This window comes from Microcebus murinus, chromosome 4 (genome assembly GCF_040939455.1).
Source record: "Microcebus murinus isolate Inina chromosome 4, M.murinus_Inina_mat1.0, whole genome shotgun sequence".
NCBI classification, from domain to species: domain Eukaryota; kingdom Metazoa; phylum Chordata; class Mammalia; order Primates; family Cheirogaleidae; genus Microcebus; species Microcebus murinus.
The window spans coordinates 61,101,427-61,122,243 of record NC_134107.1 but is presented as its reverse complement, the minus strand read 5'-3'; the positions used below and the strand labels follow the sequence as shown (position 1 = coordinate 61,122,243).

The 20,817-nt window shown below is 50.5% G+C and overlaps 1 protein-coding gene across 2 annotated transcripts; it reads right to left on the bottom strand.

Annotated features, from left to right (window-relative positions):
• Positions 1–2,517: 2,517 nt before the first annotated feature.
• On the bottom strand, positions 2,518–15,370 carry MOGAT2 (monoacylglycerol O-acyltransferase 2). 2 transcript variants are annotated; one of them, XM_012745144.2, is made up of 6 exons: positions 15,192–15,370; positions 13,015–13,193; positions 6,207–6,411; positions 5,717–5,891; positions 4,931–5,130; positions 2,518–3,474 (listed from the first exon to the last, which is right to left on the bottom strand). In XM_012745144.2, the coding sequence occupies exons 1-6, from the start codon at positions 15,280–15,282 to the stop codon at positions 3,320–3,322; spliced, it is 1,005 nt and encodes a 334-aa protein (XP_012600598.1). In that variant the 5' UTR covers positions 15,283–15,370; the 3' UTR covers positions 2,518–3,319. The 2 variants fall into 2 exon arrangements, with proteins under 2 accessions (XP_012600598.1, XP_012600599.1); XM_012745145.2 differs by having other exon boundaries at positions 15,218–15,360.
• Positions 15,371–20,817: the final 5,447 nt, after the last annotated feature.

The window sequence follows — 20,817 nt, the reverse complement described above, 5'->3', positions numbered from 1 at the left end:
CAGAGAGTGTGGCTGATACAAGGAACTGCCAAAGCTTCAGTGTGGCAGGAGCATTAAGCGTAAGGGAGGAAGAGCGACGAGGCCAGAGGAAACCGGGCCAGGTGGTGGAGCATGGCGAATGGTAGGCTAAGAGGCTTGGGCTCGGAGGGGGCCATGCTCTGTCTTCCGCTGACCCCTCCAAATCCACTCCCACCCGTCTCTGCCCTGCTGTCATTCCCGGGAGACCCACCTGCGTGGACTGCAGCCACAGGCCCTCCTTCCCTCTGGCTTCCAGCTGGGTTTGGGCAATGCACAATGGAGACTGAATGCAGGAAGGGGAGCGAAGCAGGAATGCCCATTCCCGGCTCATCTCCCACAGTCACGGGAGCTGCCTGTGCCCTTGACCAGCGACGGCCCTGCATGACTCTCCTGGCGCAGGTAACTGCTGCCTCCCTCCGTCCTTCCAGGCGTTAGATAGTAACAGTGCACACACCTTGGAAATTGTTCTTTATTAAACTCTCCTCAAATTCTCCTCTGGCTCCTGCTGGGATCCAGCCGGTACAAAGCCTAGGAGTTCGGCAGCGGAAGGATTTCGAGCAGGGAATGACTAATGACGCAGTCGGATCTGTGTTTTGGACAGCACGTGGCTGCGCATGGTTGGCTGGGGTGACAGGGGCTGCCAGAGGTGTGGGGCTGAGATGGGGCCCTCAGGACACACCATGGCTTGGTCACGGTCACACAGGGAACTGCAGGGTGTGCGTATGCACAGGGAACTGCAGGGTGTGCGTATGCACAGGGTCAGGGAGGCGGGAGAGTTCTGCTGCAGGCTGTTTTAAATTTTTGGTAGGTAGTTTGCAAAGATGGCCACAATAATCCCTCATGTGCCCACTCCCTTTTGTAATCAGGCATTGCTGCTCTCCCTGTGCAGAGCTGAGGCCTATTTCTTACCCCTTGGATCTGGACTGGCCTTGTGACTTGCTTTGACCAACAGAAAGCAGCAGAAGTGACACTGCAACTTGTGCAGCCTAGGACTTGGGTCCTTGGCTCTCAATCTTTTGGAATCGGCCGCCACTGAATGCTGGAAGTCAGTACAGAGAGCGGTGCGGCTGCACACGGGCCCGCGGCTGTCCCTGCCCAGCTGACCCAGCGGCTGCCTGCGAACCCACAGAATTGGAAGAAATGAATACTGTCTTCAGCCACTGGGTATGGAAGTGGCTTGTTACACAGCAGCAGATAAACATTATGGGCCATTATTTATCTCCTTTGCAAATCTTGCCCTTCATTCAAAGCCCCGCCCATGGCACTTCCTTTAAGTCTTCCCCTTGGCTGGAAATCATCACTCCTTTCTCTGAATGCCACTTTTTTTTTTTTTCAGATCTCACTCTGTCCCCCAGGCTAGAGCACAGTGGCATGATCACAGCCCACTGTGCCTGGCCCCACTGTTCTTTCTTTATTTTTTTTTTTGAGACAGAGTCTCACTCTCTTGCCCTGGGTAGAATGCCATGTCGTCAGCCTAGCTCACAGCAACCTCAAACTCCTGGGCTCAAGCGATCCTCCTGCCTCAGCCTCCCAAGTAGCTGGGACTACAGGCATGCGCTGCCATGCCCAGCTAATTTTTTCTATTTTTAGTTGTTTGGCTAATTTCTTTCTATTTATAGTAGAGACGGGTCTCGCTCTTGCTCGGGCTGGTCTTGAACTCCTGAGTTTAAGCAGTCCTCCCACCTCGGCCTCCCAGAGTGTTAGGATTACAGGCGTGAGCCACTGCGCCCAGCCCCCCCACTGTTCTTTATTCCTTTTCCTCTTGTGACCTTATGCCACGTTGCCTAATAGGATAATAACAGGCACCTTTGCAAGACACTGGGCACGTTCATCACCCAACTCCTAATTTACATGGACTGCACATCATGACACAAAAGACATGAGTAGCTTATTATCTCAGGAACTGCTCACAACATGGGAGGTGGATACTGCGATCCTTATTTCTTAGATGACCAAACTGAGGTTTGGGTCACTGAACAGGTGTGGAACCAGGACTGGACCTCAAATTTACACTTCTCCAAACGCTCCTCACGTCTAGGCATTGGTGTGATCTGCTCCTTGTGGGGAACTGTCTGCTTCCTCACTAGAGGGTGGAAGGGAGTCACAAGCCCTGGTCTGACCCAGCCATCCCGTTTCCTCACTACTGACACATGTGCCTAACCCAGAAATCCAGAATTCTCAGGGCGACTGTCCCCATCTTACCCAGACTGCAGACACATGCAAGCACACACCTTGCATCTGGTTTTCATTCTCTGCTGGTCTGCCCTGGGTTTCAACGGAGCCCTTCACCCATCTTTCCCAACAGAATGGGGCCAGAGGTGGTAAGCTTAGGGTTGGAGGCTCAGGAAAGAAGAGATCAACATGGTCTTACCTGGCCCAGTTTGATCTGGCTTGTGGGAAGGTGAGATGGGGCCGCAGGGCCAGGGTGGGGCTCAAAGGTGAGGATTTGCCCAGCCCCCTTGGTTGCAGAGTGGGAAGGAAGAGAAGATTGCTAGAATAGAATCCCTTTATTAATTGACATTTATGGAGCCCCCCTTTTGTGCCAAGGTCAGGGGCTGAAGTTACAAAGGACAAGAGGCACCCTCATGGAGCTCTCAGCCTACATAATGTCAAAGCTGAGACTCAGAGATCATCTTAGTCAGTTGGGGAAACTGAGGCTCAGAGGGAGGGGAGAAGAGGCCTGTTCACAGTCGTACAGCCAGTCAGTGGCAGAGTGCAGGACCCACCTTCTAGGCGCCTCTGGCTGCCACTCCATCCCTCAGAGACACAGAAACCTGAAGGTGCCTAGGGTGAGTGCAGGGGCTTACTGGCTCCCCCTCCTCTCCAGCGTGGGGAGGGAGGAGCTGGGACATCCAGGACACAGGACGAGGGTGCTTGTAGAAGAGCCTGGAACTGGTGGCTTCTTTGTGCTGTCACTCAAGGTTAGAGGAAAAGAAATCTTCTCTCTTTTGCCTACATTTTCTTTCAGAATGTTTGAGTGATATTACAACAGAGGACAGAGACCTCAGAAATCATTCTCTTCCAGCCCTCTCTCCCATTTCACCAGTGGGCAGAGGCCAAGAAGCAGGAGACTTGCAGAGGTTTTGCAGCAGCAATACAAATTGCGAATGCCAGAGTCTGATCTCCTCTTCCTCATTGCCAGCTGTGACTTGTGGCCTGACATTGGTTGGAGTTGCAGGAGTCTGGGAAGGCTCTTGAAGATAATGTCCAACAAGTGCTTCCAGAAAGCCTTCTCAGATCACAGCACCTCTCTGATGCTGGCCCTGCCCTTTGGGGCAGCCCTTCCTCTGGCTGGAGTTGCTCAGCAGAATTCCAAGTGTTGGTCAGAGGGGATATTGAACTTCAGCTTGTGGGCCTCGAAGAGGTTGCACAGCTCCTTGATATAGCGCTGGTGCAGCTGGTTCACCTCCTCCTCTGAGGGCTGCAGCGTCTTCTGCACCTCAATGGGCTTCCCCACTGCAAGGCACAGAGGTGGACAGTGGCCCAGAGTGGGGACTGCTGGAGTCACAGGAGCTTTTGGAGCAGGTGCCCACCCCAAGGTCATCCCTGTAGGAAAGCACCCTTACTCATCCCTTTCAATCCTGATTCAGGAAATGGATTCTAAGATGTTAAGGCAACTCTAAGATTCCGATAGGATAACACCAATAGGATAATACCCTATTTCAGTGTGCCAGACAATGTGCTAGGTGCTTCACATGTGTTGTGTTCTTTGATCTTAGGGGGATAAAAACCTGTCATTATTCCTCTTTGACAGGTGATGCAATGGGGCTCAGAGAGGTTAAGTACCTCATTCAAGGTCACATAGCCAGGAAGAACCACTGCCAGGTTTTAAACCCCAGGAGTATGAACTTCATCTTTAGGCTGTATGATTTGGGGAGTCTAAGATGCCATGATTGGAAGTGCCTGTATTTCTAGGATGGGGCAGGTTCATAGTCCAGGTATTTCTTCTTCCCCCGACACACCTCCATGCTGACCTGCAGGCCCCCACCTCATTCTAAGGAGGAATCAGGGCAGCCCTAGCCAACCTTCTTTTTGTGGTTCTGCCTGGCTGGGAGGGCAGCTCCCCTGCACTCTCCTCTTCAGAATAACTCTGTAGGCAGTAGTAGTATTAAAATTCATGAAAATATTACCACGTGCCACAGAGAAGGTCATTATGTAAGGGTTTATCTAGTCTGTGCTCAACTAACAAATAAATGGATGGATGGAGATGAGATGAATGGACCTCTCTCTATAAACTTTGTCAGAGGAACCTAGTTGAAATCTAAGAAGGCAAAAGAGCTGTCCAAATAGCTGAAAAGGATGATGTTAAGTCTGTAAAGCTCATGCCCATTTCTTAAAGGAACATCTCTCAGGCTCTAATTCAAAGCCTATTGATGGTTACTTTACACACAATTTTAACACACTTGGAATGCCCTTCCCTGATATCCACCTTCTCCAAATAAGCCTCATTAGCTTCTCTGGGTTAGAATTAAACCCTCCTTCTCTGGCATGATAAAAAGTCAGATAGATCCTGATTCAAATCTCAACTTTGTTATTCAAAGGCAGTGTGATCTTTTGGAAGTTATTTAACTTCCCTGAGTCTCAGTTTGTCATCAATGAAATGGGGATAATAATCCCTGCCTCAGAGGTTGTTAGGGAAAACTGAGCTGCTTCACGTGAGGCAGCCAGTGCTGTGCTTGGCATACAGCAGGTGCTCAGCAGTCAGCAGTGACCATTGTTCTTTCTGCCTCTGCTATAGTTCCACCCCACGCTGGGTTAGGGTAATCTGCTTGTGTGTGCGTTTTGCCAGGCTAGAACGTGAGCTTCATGAGGGCAGGCTATGTGTCTGGCCCTTCTCCATGTCCCCTTGCAGTGAACAGCCCAGGTCTCTATATTGTAGCCTGTCTACCCCCCAGCCTGGGTCTTGACTCACCCACAGTGGTGATGGGCCGGCGGTAGGGCATGAGACCAAAGCTGTACTGGAAGATGCCACGGCCATGGAAGAGTGGGAGGGAGATGCCCATGATCTTCTGCAGCCGGTTCTGGACACAGCGCAACCAGGAGCCAGAAGAGTTCTCAACCTGGTCAAACACCTCATTTTCCCCAAAAGAGAAGATCGGCACCAGGGGGACCCTGGAGAGAAACAGAGGGGAGAGGGCATTGGGAGGCCCCAGAGGAGGCGCAAGCTGAAAGCTCACCTAGCTTCCTGCAGAGACTCAGCAACCAGGAGGTGGAACAGAGGACAGAGCCCTCAGCTGGAAGTAGGGGACTTGCATGGCCCACTCACTGACCTTAGGCAGGTCCCCCCCAGGGCCACAACTTCTGAGTTGCACCGTGACAGGTAGACCAAAATATTTCAGAGAGTTCTCCTAGATTTAAAAATCTGCATTTTTTTCCTGAAAGATGCTTCACTCCAAGATGGGAAAAAAGCTCTGCAATATGCCCCACATCCCATTCTTCCAGATCCCACAGGTTTCCAGTCTGGTACCAGCTTTGGGGAATATGTCCATTCCTAGTCCCTTTGATCATCCAGTCTCCTGTTTGTAAACTTTTCTAGGTATTTGGGCATGAACCAACAAAATATAATCTTCATTGTGAATAGACTGAGAATCTCCCTGCCAAAATAGGAACCCCAATACTCTCTGCTGTCTTCCCACCAAAATACAACCCTTGTCAATCTCCAGCTGAACTCAGAGTGCTCTTCCCAGAGGCTTGATACCCGTGCGTCAGGGCGAGCCTGATGAAGCCCTTGCGGTTCCGCAGTAACAGCCTGAAGGCTCCAGGCCTGGCATCTAGTGCCTCCTGGGCACCCCCTACGATGATGGCTAGCAAGTTCCCGCTGCCCTTCCTGGTCAGAATGTGAGCAGCACTCTCCTTTTCTGATGTGACCAGCCCTGGAGAGAGAGGAAGGTGGATCAGGTATGGGGTGAGAGAGCAGGGACTGCGTGGTTGGGTGTAGCCCAAGAAAGGGATCACCAGCCATACCCAGAGAGGCCAGGGTCCCCATCCCACTGCATCCCACTCCAGTTGGGAGTTCCCTGAGTCCTCTTCTTCCTCCCCACCTCCTCACTGGGCTCGCTGCCCAGCAAGGCGCTCTCCTGCAGCATGCTCTTGGAACAAGTACAGAACTGTTGGCAGCCCTCCCTAAAGCTCCTCCTCCCACACCTCCAGCCTCCTCTTCCTGAGCTACCCGAGGTGGGGAGACTCACCTGAGGTCATAATGTAATCCCTGAAGAAGGGGACCCAGAACCACAGGGTCAGCATCATCAGATGGGGACGGATACCCGGGAAGAGCGACGAGAAGCCTGTGCTCTCAGTGCACAGGTTGACAAAGGCTCCAGCCGACAGGACCCCGTGGGGGTGGACGCCCGCAATGTAGTTCCGGGAGGGGTCCAGCTCGGCCGTCTTCACCAGCTGCAGGGACGGCAACCTGGTGAGCCAGGGCTGGGCCTGCGTGCCAATAACCCTGACTCCGCCCCTCACTGTGTGACCTGGGAAAACCCGCCTCTGGGCCTCAGGTTCTTCATCCAGGTTCTGACTGCCCTGGGTTCCTACGGAGATTCAGGTACGGTGTGTGAATGCACCTGGCCATAGGTTACCGTGGTGCTGGCTGCGCCACCACTCGACGCTGGCTTTGGACGGATTGCTCCCTCTCAGGCCCCTCGGCTGTAAAATGGCACTTCAGTATTGTCCCTGCGCTTGCTACCTGCAGGGGCTGCTGAGCAGCTCAGTTAGGATGCTGCCTGGAATTCCCAAGACTGCCCGACGCGATGCAACGTGAAGGCATCGTAGGGCCGCACGGGGGCGCCACCGCGCCCCATCAACGGCGCTCGGCTCCGCCCCCCGCATGCGTGGGTGCCACGTCCGCGGACGCAACCGGCCTCGGGCGCAAAATACTCGGAGGAAAACAATAGACGATTGTGTTCGCACTGCACATGTACGGCTTTTTCCCCTTGATTGTTCCCTACACAGTACAGCATAGCAAGTATTTCCATAGCATTCACACTGTATCAGGTGTCGAGGGTGACCTAGGGATGGTTTAAAGGGTACTGAGCATGTGCTTAGGTTATATGCAAAGCCGATGCTATTTTATGTCAGGGTCTTGAGCGTGTTGGGTTTTGGTATCCACAGGGGTCCTGGAACCAATCCCCTACAGATACGAGGGACGACTACAAGAAACATTGGCCCTTCCGACCTGGGAGCAGCATCCCTAGGCTCCATCAGGAGCGGATTCCTGCTGGGTTGAGGAGCGCGCAGAGCAGGAGGCTGGCTGTGGTCCCGTTCACCCCTGCGCCATGCAAGCGTCTCACCCTGTGGCTCTCTGCCCTCCCTTCGCCACAACTTCATTGTCCTTTGTCCACTCTTTCCCCTCCAGTGCAGCGACTTGCCCGGGCCTGGTCAGGCCACCAGACGCTGCAGATGGAGTGGGAGAGAAAGCCGCTGTCAGCAGCAGCCCCTGGGTGAAGTAGGGGGAAGGGGGGCCTGAGTTAACAAACGCTGCTCCCGGCTAGTCCCTGGACAGTCTGTGCCAGGTAGCTGAGTCTGCAAAGATTACTGCTGCGGGCGGCGACTGTGAGGGTGAGGGTGACCAATCCTCTCCCCATTCCACTAGGAACTGCCGGCTTACCGCTTTCAGTGCCCTGTGCTCTGGGAGCCCTGGCCAGCAGAGTCCACAGGGCCCCTGGCCCCACATCCAGTCCCCTGGCAGGAGGCTGCCTGATAGGACTGCCCCGCCCTCCCTCAGAGCAGCCTACAGGCATCAACAGTGCCCTGAGCCAGCCTGCCCCATCCAGGCCTGACAGCTCCACGTTCTCCTGCCCACCTGGACGTGGCCTCTGCAGTCCCCTGGCACACGCCCTCCAGGTTACCCACTGACCCCTCGCAGAAGGGCTGCAGGGACCACAGGTGGAGGGACAATTGCCTTCCCAGACAAGGACAAACCTCTTCATATGTACTAGACATGAGAATGTGGACAGAGCAGAGCAGTCCCTGGTTATTCTCAACGGGAAAGGTACTTCCTCAGGAAGCCACATGGTGGCGTTTCTTTAAAAAATATACCTTGCTGAATGCACTGAAAAAATGTAAGCAAGTGCTTACGTTTTCATTCTCTGTTAGTGGGAAGGTAATTTTGTACATTCATAAAGGCAATTTGACAACATCTATGGAAACCAAAAAACATAACTGACCTTTTAACCCAGCAAATCCACCGCTGAGGAATTTAGCCAACAGAATTTCTCACACTTGCACAAAATGACATCTGAAAGAGGCTACTAACTGGAACATCATGCTTTGGTAATATCAAAAAACCTGGCATCCGCTCAAATGTACATCAACAGGCCTCTTTAGACAAACTGTGAAACATCCATACATGTTGCTATGGCCACAGAGAAGTGTGAAGCAGCCCTTCCTGTCCTGATAGGGAAGATGGCCATGACAGCTTATTGGGTGAAAAAGCAAGAAGCAGGACAATGCATCTAAAACATTGCAACTGTGCAGAGAAGGGAAAATTACATTTGCTTGTATATGGATACAACAGAGACTGCTAGTCATCGCTGCCTCTGGGGACAGGAACTGGGGAGACGGGAAGTAAAGTGAGGTGAGAACTTTTCATACCCACCTTCTTGTCCCTTTTTGATTTTTTTTTTTTTGTGTGTGTGTGTGGATGTGTGTGACAGGGTCCTGCCCTGTTGCTCCAGCTAGAGTGCAGTGGCATCCTCATAGCTCACTGCAACCTTAAACTCCTGGGCTCAAGTGATCCCCCTGCCTCAGCCTCCCAAGTAGCTGAGACTACAGGCATGTGCCACCATGCCTGGCTTTTTTTTTTTTTTTTTTTTTTTTTTGGTAGAGATGAGATCTTGCACTTGCTCAGGCTGGTGTTTAACTCCAGGCCTCAAACAATCCTATCACTTTGGCCTCTTAAAGTGCTAGGATTACAGGCGTGAGTCACTGTACTCGACTCCTTTTTGAATTTTGAACAAGAATGTATTACTTACTTTAAATAAATCAACAAATGAATGAGTATTCCCTTAATAAAAAAGCACTCGTGTACAGAGAAATATCCTGGTGAGAGTGAGGGCCTGTGTCCAAGCAAGTGAGCCAACATTAGCCCAAGCATCTACATGCACGTAGCCACATGTGGCACTGTGGGGCCATCACTGGGCCACCTCCCCAGATGTGGTCACTACTGGTATCTTTCTGTACTAATCTCGTCTATCTGTCCCTGTGCCCAAATCTGTCACAACATCACTGTGAACATTGGAGACCACGTGTCTGATGCATGTCTGTGTCCCCACTATAGGCCTGGAACAGAGGAGATGCTCTGGGAAAAGAAAAGGAAGAAATGAACCTGGTGGATGAGGCTGATGCAGCCTGCTTCAGAAGGAAGGCTCCCTGACCCCAATCCTGTGGTCAGGACTTTGCCAGCCGAGAGGAGTTGGGAGGGTAGAGCTACTGGTATTGAGTGGGTAGATGCCAGGGGTGCAGACAGCCCCCACAGTAAAGGATGACATGGTCCCAACATTACTGGTACCCAGGTGGAAAAAGCCCCTGGAGAGCTGCCTGGCTAGGGGCACAGTGGAAGTCAAAAGGGTGGGAGGCCCTAGTCCCTGTGGGGCTGCCGTAGGGCTGAGGGGACAGCTGTGCTCTGTGTCAGCTCTCCTGCTCATGGCAGAGGAAGGACTTCTGGGAGGGTCCCTAGAGACAGGCCCCAGTTCTGTGTGAAGGAAGATCTTCTTACAGGTGAAGGAAGCCATCGCATTGCAGAAGGAAGGGTGCATCCTAGGTTGTGTAAGCTAGGGTCCTGTCCTGGGTGACAGCTGGCCACCTGAGGCCCACTGACTCAGGCTAAGAGACCCCAGTGTGCTGAGGGTGGGGGCTGGGAGGTAGGGCACTAAGTCCCTAGTGATGCCTGGCAGGCTGCAAAAGAACTGAGGGTTCGTCCCAGAAGTGGCTGGGTGGGTGGGGACAGGGGATGTCCGGCACTGCCCCAAGCCTGGCTCTGACAATGACCAGCACTAGGAGGGCAGCATTTCTTGATACCCGGTCCCAGCCCTGGCCGCAGCACTTGGTCCCTCCTAAGGCCTTGGCCAGTGTAGACAGTGTTTGCTCGGAATGGTGAGATCTTCACGGTCGGGGTACCCAGCTCATGGGGGGGGGGTCTCCAGCATGAAGGGGAACAGCCTCCTACACAAAACCTTGCCTGATGCTCCACCATTAGCTCCTTAGAAAGCTGACTAGGTGACTTCAGAAAGCTCCAAGGCCCCAAAATAATTTCTGAGCTTTGCTTGAAATCCCACCACCAGCCAGTAGTTCATTAGATCCCGGTAAGAACCGATGAAAGCTCAGAAATCACCACGTGCATTTGACAGTGGAGTGCAGAGGTTTGTGAATGTCAGGGGAGCTCAGCAGAACAGGGACTCCCTAACTTCTGCTCACCCACGTACCTGCAGGGCCTGCCCAGCAAAGGTGCCTGGAAGGGTGGGAAGGTCTCCTAGAAGGGCTGGCGGAAGGGAGGCTGCAGACAGCAGCCCCACCCCTGCAGGCCCCCAGCCTGGGACACGCAAAGTCTACGAGAACATCCTCGCGCCCTCTGCTGGCTACTCGTGGTACTGCCCATCCTTGGCAGGTGGCGCTGCAAGGGGCGATAATCCTGCAGGTAGAATTTCTGCAAATCAAGGCCAGCGTCCCATCAGTGTCATAGCCAAGGCTGAGAAACCTTCCTTAGGAACCACCTGGCTGGGGAAGGAGCAGAAAGGACAGTGGAGAGGGGAGGGCCACAGAGCTGCCTCAATATCATATCTGCCGGACCTGGGACTGGAAACACTCAGGTGCGAAGGGGGCCACATGCTGTCCTTTGGAGGCCCCTGGGCTGCCTGGGAGACACCCCCTGGACAACGTTCCGTTGAGCAGCCTTAGTTCTGTGGAATGGCTTCCGATAGCCTCCGCCATCTGACCCAGAGGACCTCCCCAGCCTCACCTGCAGGTATCCCTTCTGCCTTAGTCACGCTGAGCGTCAGGCTGGGGCTCAGGACTCGCACCGTGGCAAGCTTCTGGGCCTGTGCTTATGCATGTCCCTGTGTAAGTCACCTTTCTTTCCCAGTGAGCTCAGGATTCAGCTCACAAGTCGGAGGACAGACTAGAGGCAGAACCTACAAAGCTCTACCAGAGGCCAGAACCTGCTTAAGGTTTTCTTGGCTTGGTACCTGATGTCTCATACACCTTCCTGGGCTGGCCACAGCACACTTTCCCAGGAAACCTCTGACCTTCCCAGAACAGAAGAGGAATCCCCAGTCTGGAAAGAGGAGAGGTGGGGAAGGGAGTTCAGAATCTCAAAGCTCAGAGGTCCTGGGGCGGGACGGGGGACTCTGCCCGAGACGTGCCCTGGCTGCTCTCGGGACCCAGCAAGCCCTGCTCTTCTTTGCTGACAAGATCCGGGAGGGAGCCCTGTGGAGGAAGCACATATGAAGGGTGGGGAAGACTGAGCCCCGCCTGGGCTCCCCAGGCTAGATCTTGCTCTGCCTGTCAACATCTACCACCTCTCACAAGCATGGCAGTCCCTGCCAGCAGCTTCCTGCCCTCTGCCCGGCCTGCCCCACCCTTGCCCTTCGCCCTGGAGGCCCTGCCCACTGGGGTGCTCGAGGCTCCTGCATTCTGGTTGTTACCCAGACTTTGCTAGTCGTTCTTGGCCCCAGGACTCTCTGAGGGAAGCAAGGCAGGAGCTGATTCTGCCGCTGAGTCCCCAAGACTCGGGCAAGTCATTTAACTTCCGTGGGCTTGTTTCCTCCTCCCCTTCCCCTTCATCAGCAGGGGGCCTGATTTCTGGAGAGGCAGGAAGATGTGGGGCTCCTGGGTGGGCTGGGAGAGGCCATGCAGGTGTGCAGGTCAGAGCAGAAGGGCTCTAGACTCTCGGAGTCCTCCCCGGACCTGTGGTCACAGCCAAGGCTCCTCAGAGTCACTGCTGACTCAGTAAAAGAGTACACGCTATTACACTAGTTCACAGAAAACTCGCAGGGTGCTTTACCTGCTTCGTCTCGTTGAGTCCACACAAGGCAGTGAGGGGTGTGGCGTCGTCCCCTCTGTACATGTGAGGAAGCTGAGGCTCGGGGAGACTGTGTAACTTACCAGGGTCGTCCAGCTGCTGTGGTATGTGGCCGAGCTGGGACTAGACTCTAGTCTGTCTAGCTCCAGAGTCCATACCCCATACTTCTCACCTGTTTCCAGAGAGGGCCACCTGCCTGTGCCTGCCCCTCTCTGTGTCTCCACTGCCTCCCCCATCCTACTTCCTACGGCCAATAAACCATCTCTGCCTGGCTGCTTAGATCAAGGGGTTCATCTGTCTAAGTCAGTTGAAAGGACCAAGAGGTCTCTTCACTCAAACCAGGGATCTGTTCTGCTCTGGACCAACCTTCAAGTTCCAGAGCCAAGTGTCCACGATGACCATGAGGTGACACGAGTCAGAACAGCAGAGATCTGAAGGCACTCAGAGTAGGGGGCAGGGGTCAGTCTGCTTATTAGATACATGGGGAAACTGAGCCCCAGAATGGGACAGGGCTTTGCCCAGAAGAACTGCTCAGAGCTCTCTCCCCTATACCTTTACCCATAGTCAATGTACGAACTCTGTACAAGAACTTGCTGTGTGACCTTGGTAACACCCCGTCCCTCTCTAGGTGTCAGTCTCCTCATCTGATGAATTTAACTGTAGGGTTAGATGGTCTCTCAGGACCTGGAAGTTTATTACCTTCACCCCCAAACCTGGGCTGTGATGGGTCTGTACCTTTAAGGGACATATGTGTGCCACACTACATGCCCCACAGAGCTCCTGCCGATCCTGCCCATCAGTGCTCGTATTGGCTCCACATCCCCACAGATGGGAAACCACGATCCAAAGAAAGCTGGACTCTTCCCCAGGCCACGTAGTAGCGGAGGCCTCCTGCCTCCCAGCCCGGTACCCTGTCACTGCACTCAGGGCCACACCCTGGACAATTCCTCCCCACCCCCCCAACCAGCCCCAGCACTCACCGAGATGGGGAAATAGTCCCTCATGTACTTCCATATGCTCCAGCACCTGAAGGCCTGGACACGCCTGCCCCCCTGCCTCGGCTTGTCTAGGTCCACGTACCACCAGGCCGCATACAGGACAGCGAGGACCCAGAATCTTGTGAACAGAAGGCCTATGAAGCCCACAGTGCAGATCTGGGCTGGGGAGGGAAGCAGGAGCTGTCAGGGGACAGAGGTCTGAGGGGAAGGCAGGTGACACTGCCCAGGCTGAGCTTTCCCCATATTCCCAGCACTAGCAGCCCTGTCCTGTCCAGCCCTTGCCCCCAGCAGGAAGAGATCCACTTTCCAGGCCTTCAAGGAGGAGATGAAGGCCCCAAGAGGGAATGCAGCCAGCCCAGTGTCACTCTGGAAGCATGGGTGTGAGCCCAGGTAGGTCTGACTCCAAAGCTCATTTTTTCCCCAGTAAACCAGGCTGCTTTATTCACTCCATCTCCCCTGCCCTACCTCCCCTCCCCAGTAAAGTCCTCTGCATTCACCAAGCACTCAATAAATTGTGACAACTGATTGGATTAACTGTTCTAGTTTCCATCTTTCGGGATCTCAGAGCAAAGGGAGACCCTTTTCCACCCAGCCATCTTTCTGTCCATCCTCTGCCTCTTAACACCAATGATAAATCCAGCCAGGTCCCTCCTCTTATTCAGGCCCTTCTGTGACTTCCCCATAACTTCAGGCACAGTCCGGAGAGCTCGGCCTGGCATTCAGGCTCCCCAGAGCCGGCCCTGTCCCTCCTGCCCTGCCTCCCTACTTCCCCTCACACACCCAGTGTTCCTAAAACTCACTGAGCTCTGTTTCCTTTACTGCCAATGCCCTTGTTATTGAAAGGGGAGGTGGGAAGTGGCCAACCCCTGGCCACCCCATGGGTGACAGTGTAGCAGGACTGGGACTAGGCCCAGTGTGGAATTCTCCTCTGATCTCTGTTTTCACAGTCCTTGCTGCCGGTGAATCCTTAATTTCTCTGCTTATCTGTGTAATGGGGAAAGCCAGGGGTATTTAAGATGTTTAACCACTGTTAGGACAGAGACACAGATCAATTAGAAGGGATTCTAGGGCAGGAGTGTGGAGGGCCTACTTTGCTAGGGATGAATCCTTTAGCTACAAAATTGTGGGGAGTTTCTGACAGAGCATCCGTGTGTGTGCACATGCGCGTGTGTGTGACATGGCTATCAATCAATATGTGCAGAGTATGTCAACGTTTTAACAACCAGCACAATGGTACCTGTGTAGAGGCTGAGCCCCAGGCCCGCGGTAGCAGTTCTTACCCAGCATGGGGCCAGCAGAGGACATGAAGAATCCCACATACTCCCCCTCGCTCTCCCTTCCCAATCCACAGGCCCAGGCCTTCCTTGAAAATATTCCCCTCAACAGAGCTGGAGTTTGGGCAAGGGTGACCTCTCTGGCCACAAATCAATGGGGTGGGGTGGGTGAGGGGGTAGAGCATGCCCCCTGTGTGAGCCCAGACAAAGGGCCAGGCCACCTCTGTGCGGGGCAAAGGTAAGCACATTTGCTCATTTCCTCCACAACAGCCCTGTGAGGCCGGCATCGTTATCCCCATTCTGCAGATGACAAGGTAGAGGCTCGGAGAGGTCAGGCACAGATCGGCTACAGTCATGCACCTGCTCAGTTGTCCAGCCAGGATCTGACCATGGGTTTGCCTGGAACCGGGCACCCCACTCTCAGCCGGCACCTTTTCTCCCCCTCCTGTTCCTGTTCCTCCCTGTCCCTCTCTCTTTCCCTACCACCAGTCCCAGTTCCTTCCTCTCCGAAAGGACAGAAGGAAATCCCTCCTCTCTGAGCAGCCTGAGGAGCCCGGAACTTTCCCACCATCACCCAGAGGCTTCCCCACACCACCCGGCAGCCAATGGGCTGGTCTCTGTCCAAGTGGCAAGGTAGAGCCCACAGCGCTCTACCAGGAAAGTTAAGTAACCCGCCCGAAGCCACAGGCAACGGCTTCTACCTCACCCCACCCCCAAAAGGCTTCTGGCAGGCTGAGGTCTCTCAGGGCAGGGGCTCTGAGTGCAGCAAAGTCCCTTTTAGGACAAATGTCGTTCTACCATCAATGTGCTGTGTGCGCCTGGCGTGGCTGCTCTGCCCCATCCAGGTGCCGAGGTCTCCCATCCCCCAGCAGCAGCCCACCTTACCCAAAGCCAAGAAGGAGAAGACCCACTGTAGGACTGCGAGGGTCTGCAGCCTGCGCTCCCACGGCACGGACAAGGGTGCGAACTCCACCATGCTGGCCTGTCGCCCTGGCTCCTGCAGCTTCTCCCAGCTGTGCTGTGGCCCGAGGCACACACCAGTTTTTGTTCTTCCTGCCTAAGGTTGCACAAGCCTGGCAGGAGGGTGCCACACCCAGTCCAGCCCAGCCCCAAGGCCTCCCTTCCCCCACCAAGGCAGGGACCTGTTTCCTAGAAGAAACCTTTGAATCCACCTGGCTGACTGCAGTAGAAAGAGAAGGAGTTGTACAGACTTATCAAGCTCCTCAGGCAATGCCTTATCTGCCAGGCCACCTTTCTCTGATTGCTTAAATCTTGTCCTTCTTATCACTTGGCATATGAAGCCCCAAGTGTAATGCAATCTCATTCCCTTCCCACCCACTCACTGAACGGGCCCCAACTCTTGTCTCTTCTCCCGCTATGTGTGTTGCAGCCCCTCCATGCATATGCTGTAAGAGCTACCATCTAAACCCCCTGACTCTGCCATCTCCTCCCACTCCTGCCCCCTTTCTCCACTCACTTACACAGCAAAACTCTTGGAAGAGCTGTCTGTATTCTGTGCCTTCCCAACCTCACCTCCCACCTGTCCTCCCCTACTCCACACTCTAGGTGCCACCATTCCAAGAAACTGCCCTTGGCAAGTTCACCAATGACCTCTGTGTTGCTAAATCCAGTTGTCACTTCTCAGATCTTATCCTGACCTATCAGGGCCTCACACATGGTTGATCACTCCCTGTTCTTTGAAACTCTGGCCTGTGAACACCATGCTCTCCTGGTTTTCTTCCTAGCTCTCTGGCTGCTCCTTACTGGTCTCTTTTGTGGCTCTAATCCTTTGCCAGACTAACCGTTCGAGACCCCTCTTCCAGCCTCTGTCTTTGGGGCTTCTTTCCTCTCTACACGTGCATGCTCTTGGAGATCTCATCCAGGTTTATGGCCTGGTATTCTATCTACACCACGAGAATTTCCAAATCTGCATGTCTAGCTCTGACTTCTTCCTGGGCTCTGAACTTGAATATCTGGGTGGCTACTTGACATCTGCACTTGAATGCCTGATAGACACCTCCATCCTGGCACATCTAAAGCTGAACGTGATGTCTTCCCACTTGCCATGCCAGTTCTTCCTCTGCTTTTCTGCATCTCAGGAAAGGGTAACTCCACTGACCAGTTGCTCAGGCCACAGCCTGGGTCAGGCTAGGTTCTTTTTGTTCTTCTTCATCCACACCTATCAGTCACCATGTCCTGTTGGTTCTTTTAATTCTCCTTATATCTATAATCTATCTATCTATCTATCTTTCTATCTATCGATCTGTGCATAGATATTTCAGACAGGGTCCCTCTCTGTCACCCAGGCTGGAGTGCAGTAGCATGATCACAGCTCACTGCAACCTTGAATTCCTGGGGTCAAGAGATACTCCTGCCTCGGCCTCCTGAGTAGCTGGGACTAAAAGTACAAAAATTAATCTGGCAAACAAACAGAACACAACTAGCACTACTTCTGGCCTTGCCAGCCACTGCTGTCCTCCCTGGAGGGACCACCACCCTCACCTCTGTTTTTGAACTTCATAAAAAGTGAATGGTGTAGTATATACTTTCTGGATACTGGCTTATTTGGCTCAAGATCACGTTTTTGAGAGTCATTCACGTTGTGTGTATCTGTAGTGCATTTGTTCTCATTGCTGTGTGGTATTTCATTGTGTAAATGTGCCACAATTTATCCATTTTACTGCTCATAGACATTTGTTTCTGGCTATTACAAATTGCGCTGCCATGAGCATTCTGATATGTGTCTTTCAGGGCGCATTTCTACATATTTCTGTTGGGTGTGTGCCTGGGAATAGAATTGATGGGTCTCACAGTAGATGTCTATGTAGTTTTCCAAAAGGGTTGGACAAATTACATTCCCAGATGAGAATTCTGGCTGCTGCACATCCTCCTCCACACTGTAGCCATTTTAGTGAGTGTGGTGGCACCTCATTGTAGTTAGAGTATTTTCTCAAAAACGAATATATGGTTTTGCACATTTTAATATGTTTGCTGGCCATTGGGATGTCATTTTCTGTAACGTTCTTGTTCTAGTATTTTGTTGATTTAAACAGCTCTTGAATTGAAAAGCTGCTCTCCATCTCCATGGCCTCACTCTAGCTTGCTCCCTGCTCTCTCTATCACTCCCTACCCCTTGTCTCTTCTCGCAATCTCAAGGCTGCCCAAGGGACTGCTGGGTCTAAGAGTACGTGAATGTTCAGGTTTGGGACTAGTGCCAAATGGTTTTCCAAAATGGTACATCAATTCACACTCTCCCCTGGAGGATATGGGAGACGTCCATGGATCCACATCTTCTCTGACACTGGGTGTGGTCAGACTGATTTTTTGCTAAGGTGTAAAATGATATCATGTTTTAGTCTTGATTGGCATTTCCTGATAACTAATGTTGAAAATCTTTTTTTTCTTTTTAAATTTTTAATATTTAATTTTCTTTTCATCCTAAGTGTGCAAGTAGAAGTTTTTTTTTTTGTTTGTTTTGTTTTTTTTTTTTTTTGAGACAGTCTCACTCTGTTGCCTGGGCTAGAGTGCCCGTGGCATCAGCCTAGCTTACGGCAACCTCAAACTCCTGGGCTCAAGCCATTCTTCTGCCTCAGTCTCCTGAGTAGCTGGGACTACAGGCATGCGCCACCATGCACAGCTAATTTTTTCTATGTATTTTTAGTTGCCCAATTAATTTCTTTCTATTTTTAGTAGAGACGGGGTCTCGCTCTTGCTCAGGCTGGTTTCAAACCCCTGACCTTGAGCAATCCTCCTGCCTTGGCCTCCCAGAGTGCTAGGATTACAGGAGTCTGAAAAATCTCTTTATTTACAGGCATATCCTCTTCTGCGAAAGGCTTGGTCTTAATTTTTACTCATTTCTCTATAGTATTGTTTGTGCTCTTCATATGCACTTGAAGAAGTTTTTTATGTTCTCATGATACTAACCCTTTGTGATGACACATACTGTAAATCTTTTCTCCTAATTTCCAGCTTGTCTTTTAAGGTGTCAATGGATAAATCAATGGATAAATTTTAATATATTCATATGTACCAGTCTTTTATTAAATAGACCTTGCTTGGTGTTTTTAAAAAATCTTTTCCCACTTATATACTCCATTAAGATTTTTAAAGTTTGGTTTTTTATATGTAAGTCTTAATTAATCTGGATTTTTATATAGTATGGGTTAGTTCCAATTTTATCTCTTAGCATATGGACAACCATTTTTTCCAAGCCCATTTGTTGAATATGCCTTCCTTTCCCCATGATATGCTATGCCGTCTCTGCCATGTAACAGAATTCTACACATATATGGGCTGAGTCTGGGCTTTTATTCTTATCTATTAGTCAACTTACCCATTTCTGATGGTGCCATTCTGTTATGAGAACTCACAGCTACATTGGGGTTCCAGTGCCAGAGGAGCTAGCCACCTGCCTTAATGGGAAATTAAGAAGACCTGGACGAATGAGTCCCTCACGTGGGGCATTTGTTTATATTGGCAGATGCCCCTGTGGCTTTTGTCAGATCCATGCCCAGTTTATGCCTGTCTAACCATCGATTTGATACTGGGAGTCTGAGGCAATCTCTCGCCCATGGGTAGGCCCTGGGTTTTCAGATAGAAGTTGCAAATTCAATATGTCATCTCAATAAGAAATAAGTTCAATGATTTATTATTTGCAGATTATGGGCAGGGGGCACCTTCATCATCAAGATCTTGGGTTGAGGGCATGTCATCTGAGGCAATGCTATCTCCAGGGGGGAGATATTGGGCAGGGACAATGTCATCTGGGATGTGGACGGGTGAATCCTTTTAAAGTGAGCACCCACTGCAGTTGATGTTGGCCTTAGCATTTGTCATCCTTGGTTGAAACAGTGGTTTGCTGGAGGGCTTGAGTCTCTTCATTGCAAACCAGTGAAAGTCCCCAAGCCAGTAGTAGTAAGACCAACAAGCAACAGAAGAGTGTGTAGCTGCCCCTCACAGAGTACTGTTTTGGGTGGAAGTTTAGATTCAAATGGGTCCCCTATCAGAAGAACAGCTGCCTGGCCTATGGGACAATCTATTGAGGTCCCTCATGGGTGGCCTGGAAGGGTATATTATGTCCCTTAAGTGGTGGAAACAAGCTAGCTGGAAGGCTGTCAGAACAGGCACTAAACAGAACAGGTTCATACAAAATATAAGAGAAAAATATTTGCCAGTTCTCAATTGAATAGAACTAGCAATTTTAATATTACATACCCGGTAAGGGGGTCCTGCTGGCTGGGACCACAGTGTTGAGGTTGTACTAATCCATCATACAGTGCCCTTATGTCTTTGGTGCCACATATGTCTTAGCAGAGGTAATCCACGGACGTCACTGAAGTGGAGATTTAGTGTCAGTGTCCAGACTATATAACTGGTTCTTTACTCTTTCGTACACATTTTAGAATTATCTTAAATTTCAGAAACATCTTTCTTTGGATGTTGGAATTCAGTGAATGCACAGCTCATTTTGAGGAAACAAGTATATGAACCAAAATGAAAGGAGAGTGAATGAATTAAATTCCTAGGTTACAAAATGTAGAAAAAGAACAACAAAGAAACTCAAAATAAAGCACATGGAATAAAATAATAAATATAAAAACAGAAATGATTCATTTTCACTGTAGTTAGCTAAAATAAAAAAAAAATAAAAAAAAATAAATAAAAACAGAAATGAGAGAGATTAGAATATGAACAGATATAATTAATCAATTAAAACATTTTTAAATCATGAAAGATATGAAGCATTAGTGAATGTAACCAAGAATAAAGGGACAAATTGCACATATACAAAATAAGAAAGTTGAAAAAATAATTGAAAGAGAATAAATTTTAAAAATCACAAAATTACTTTGTAAACTTCTATGCAAATAAATTTGCAAATTAAACTGAGGCAATTAAAGATAAAACACCTAACATATTAATTTCCATAGAATATCAGAGAAAAGTATCAAGAAATCACCCCACAGAACAGCACCAGGCTTGATGGTTTCACAGAAGTTTAGAAAATGTGGAAAGACTAGACAGCCCCACTGCTCCATAAATTGTTCCAGAGCTTTCCAATGGAAGAAAAATTTCCAATTTCTTTCTTATATACTAAATATAACATTGATATTTAAACTCAATTTTTTGAAAAAAGAACAAAAATTATACATTTATTGAATTGCTTATTAATATTAATGCAAAATATTCAAATGAAATATTATTTTAGAAAATATTAGAAAACAGAATTCAACATCACATTACCATACGTCATGAACAGGTGGGATTAGGGATGACATCAGTATAATGCATTGAATTAATACATTTAAGAAGAAAATCATGATTATCTCCATAGACGTTGGAAAAGCCCTTGACAAAAACTCATCACAGAGTGACATTAATGGGTGTTGTGTTAATATAATTAAAAAATAGACATCTTGTTCTTAAAGCTACAGTCTTACTAAATGGGGAATTACTAAAGGTGATTCTGCTAAGAAAAGTGACAAACCAAGGAGATCTTCCACTATTCAAA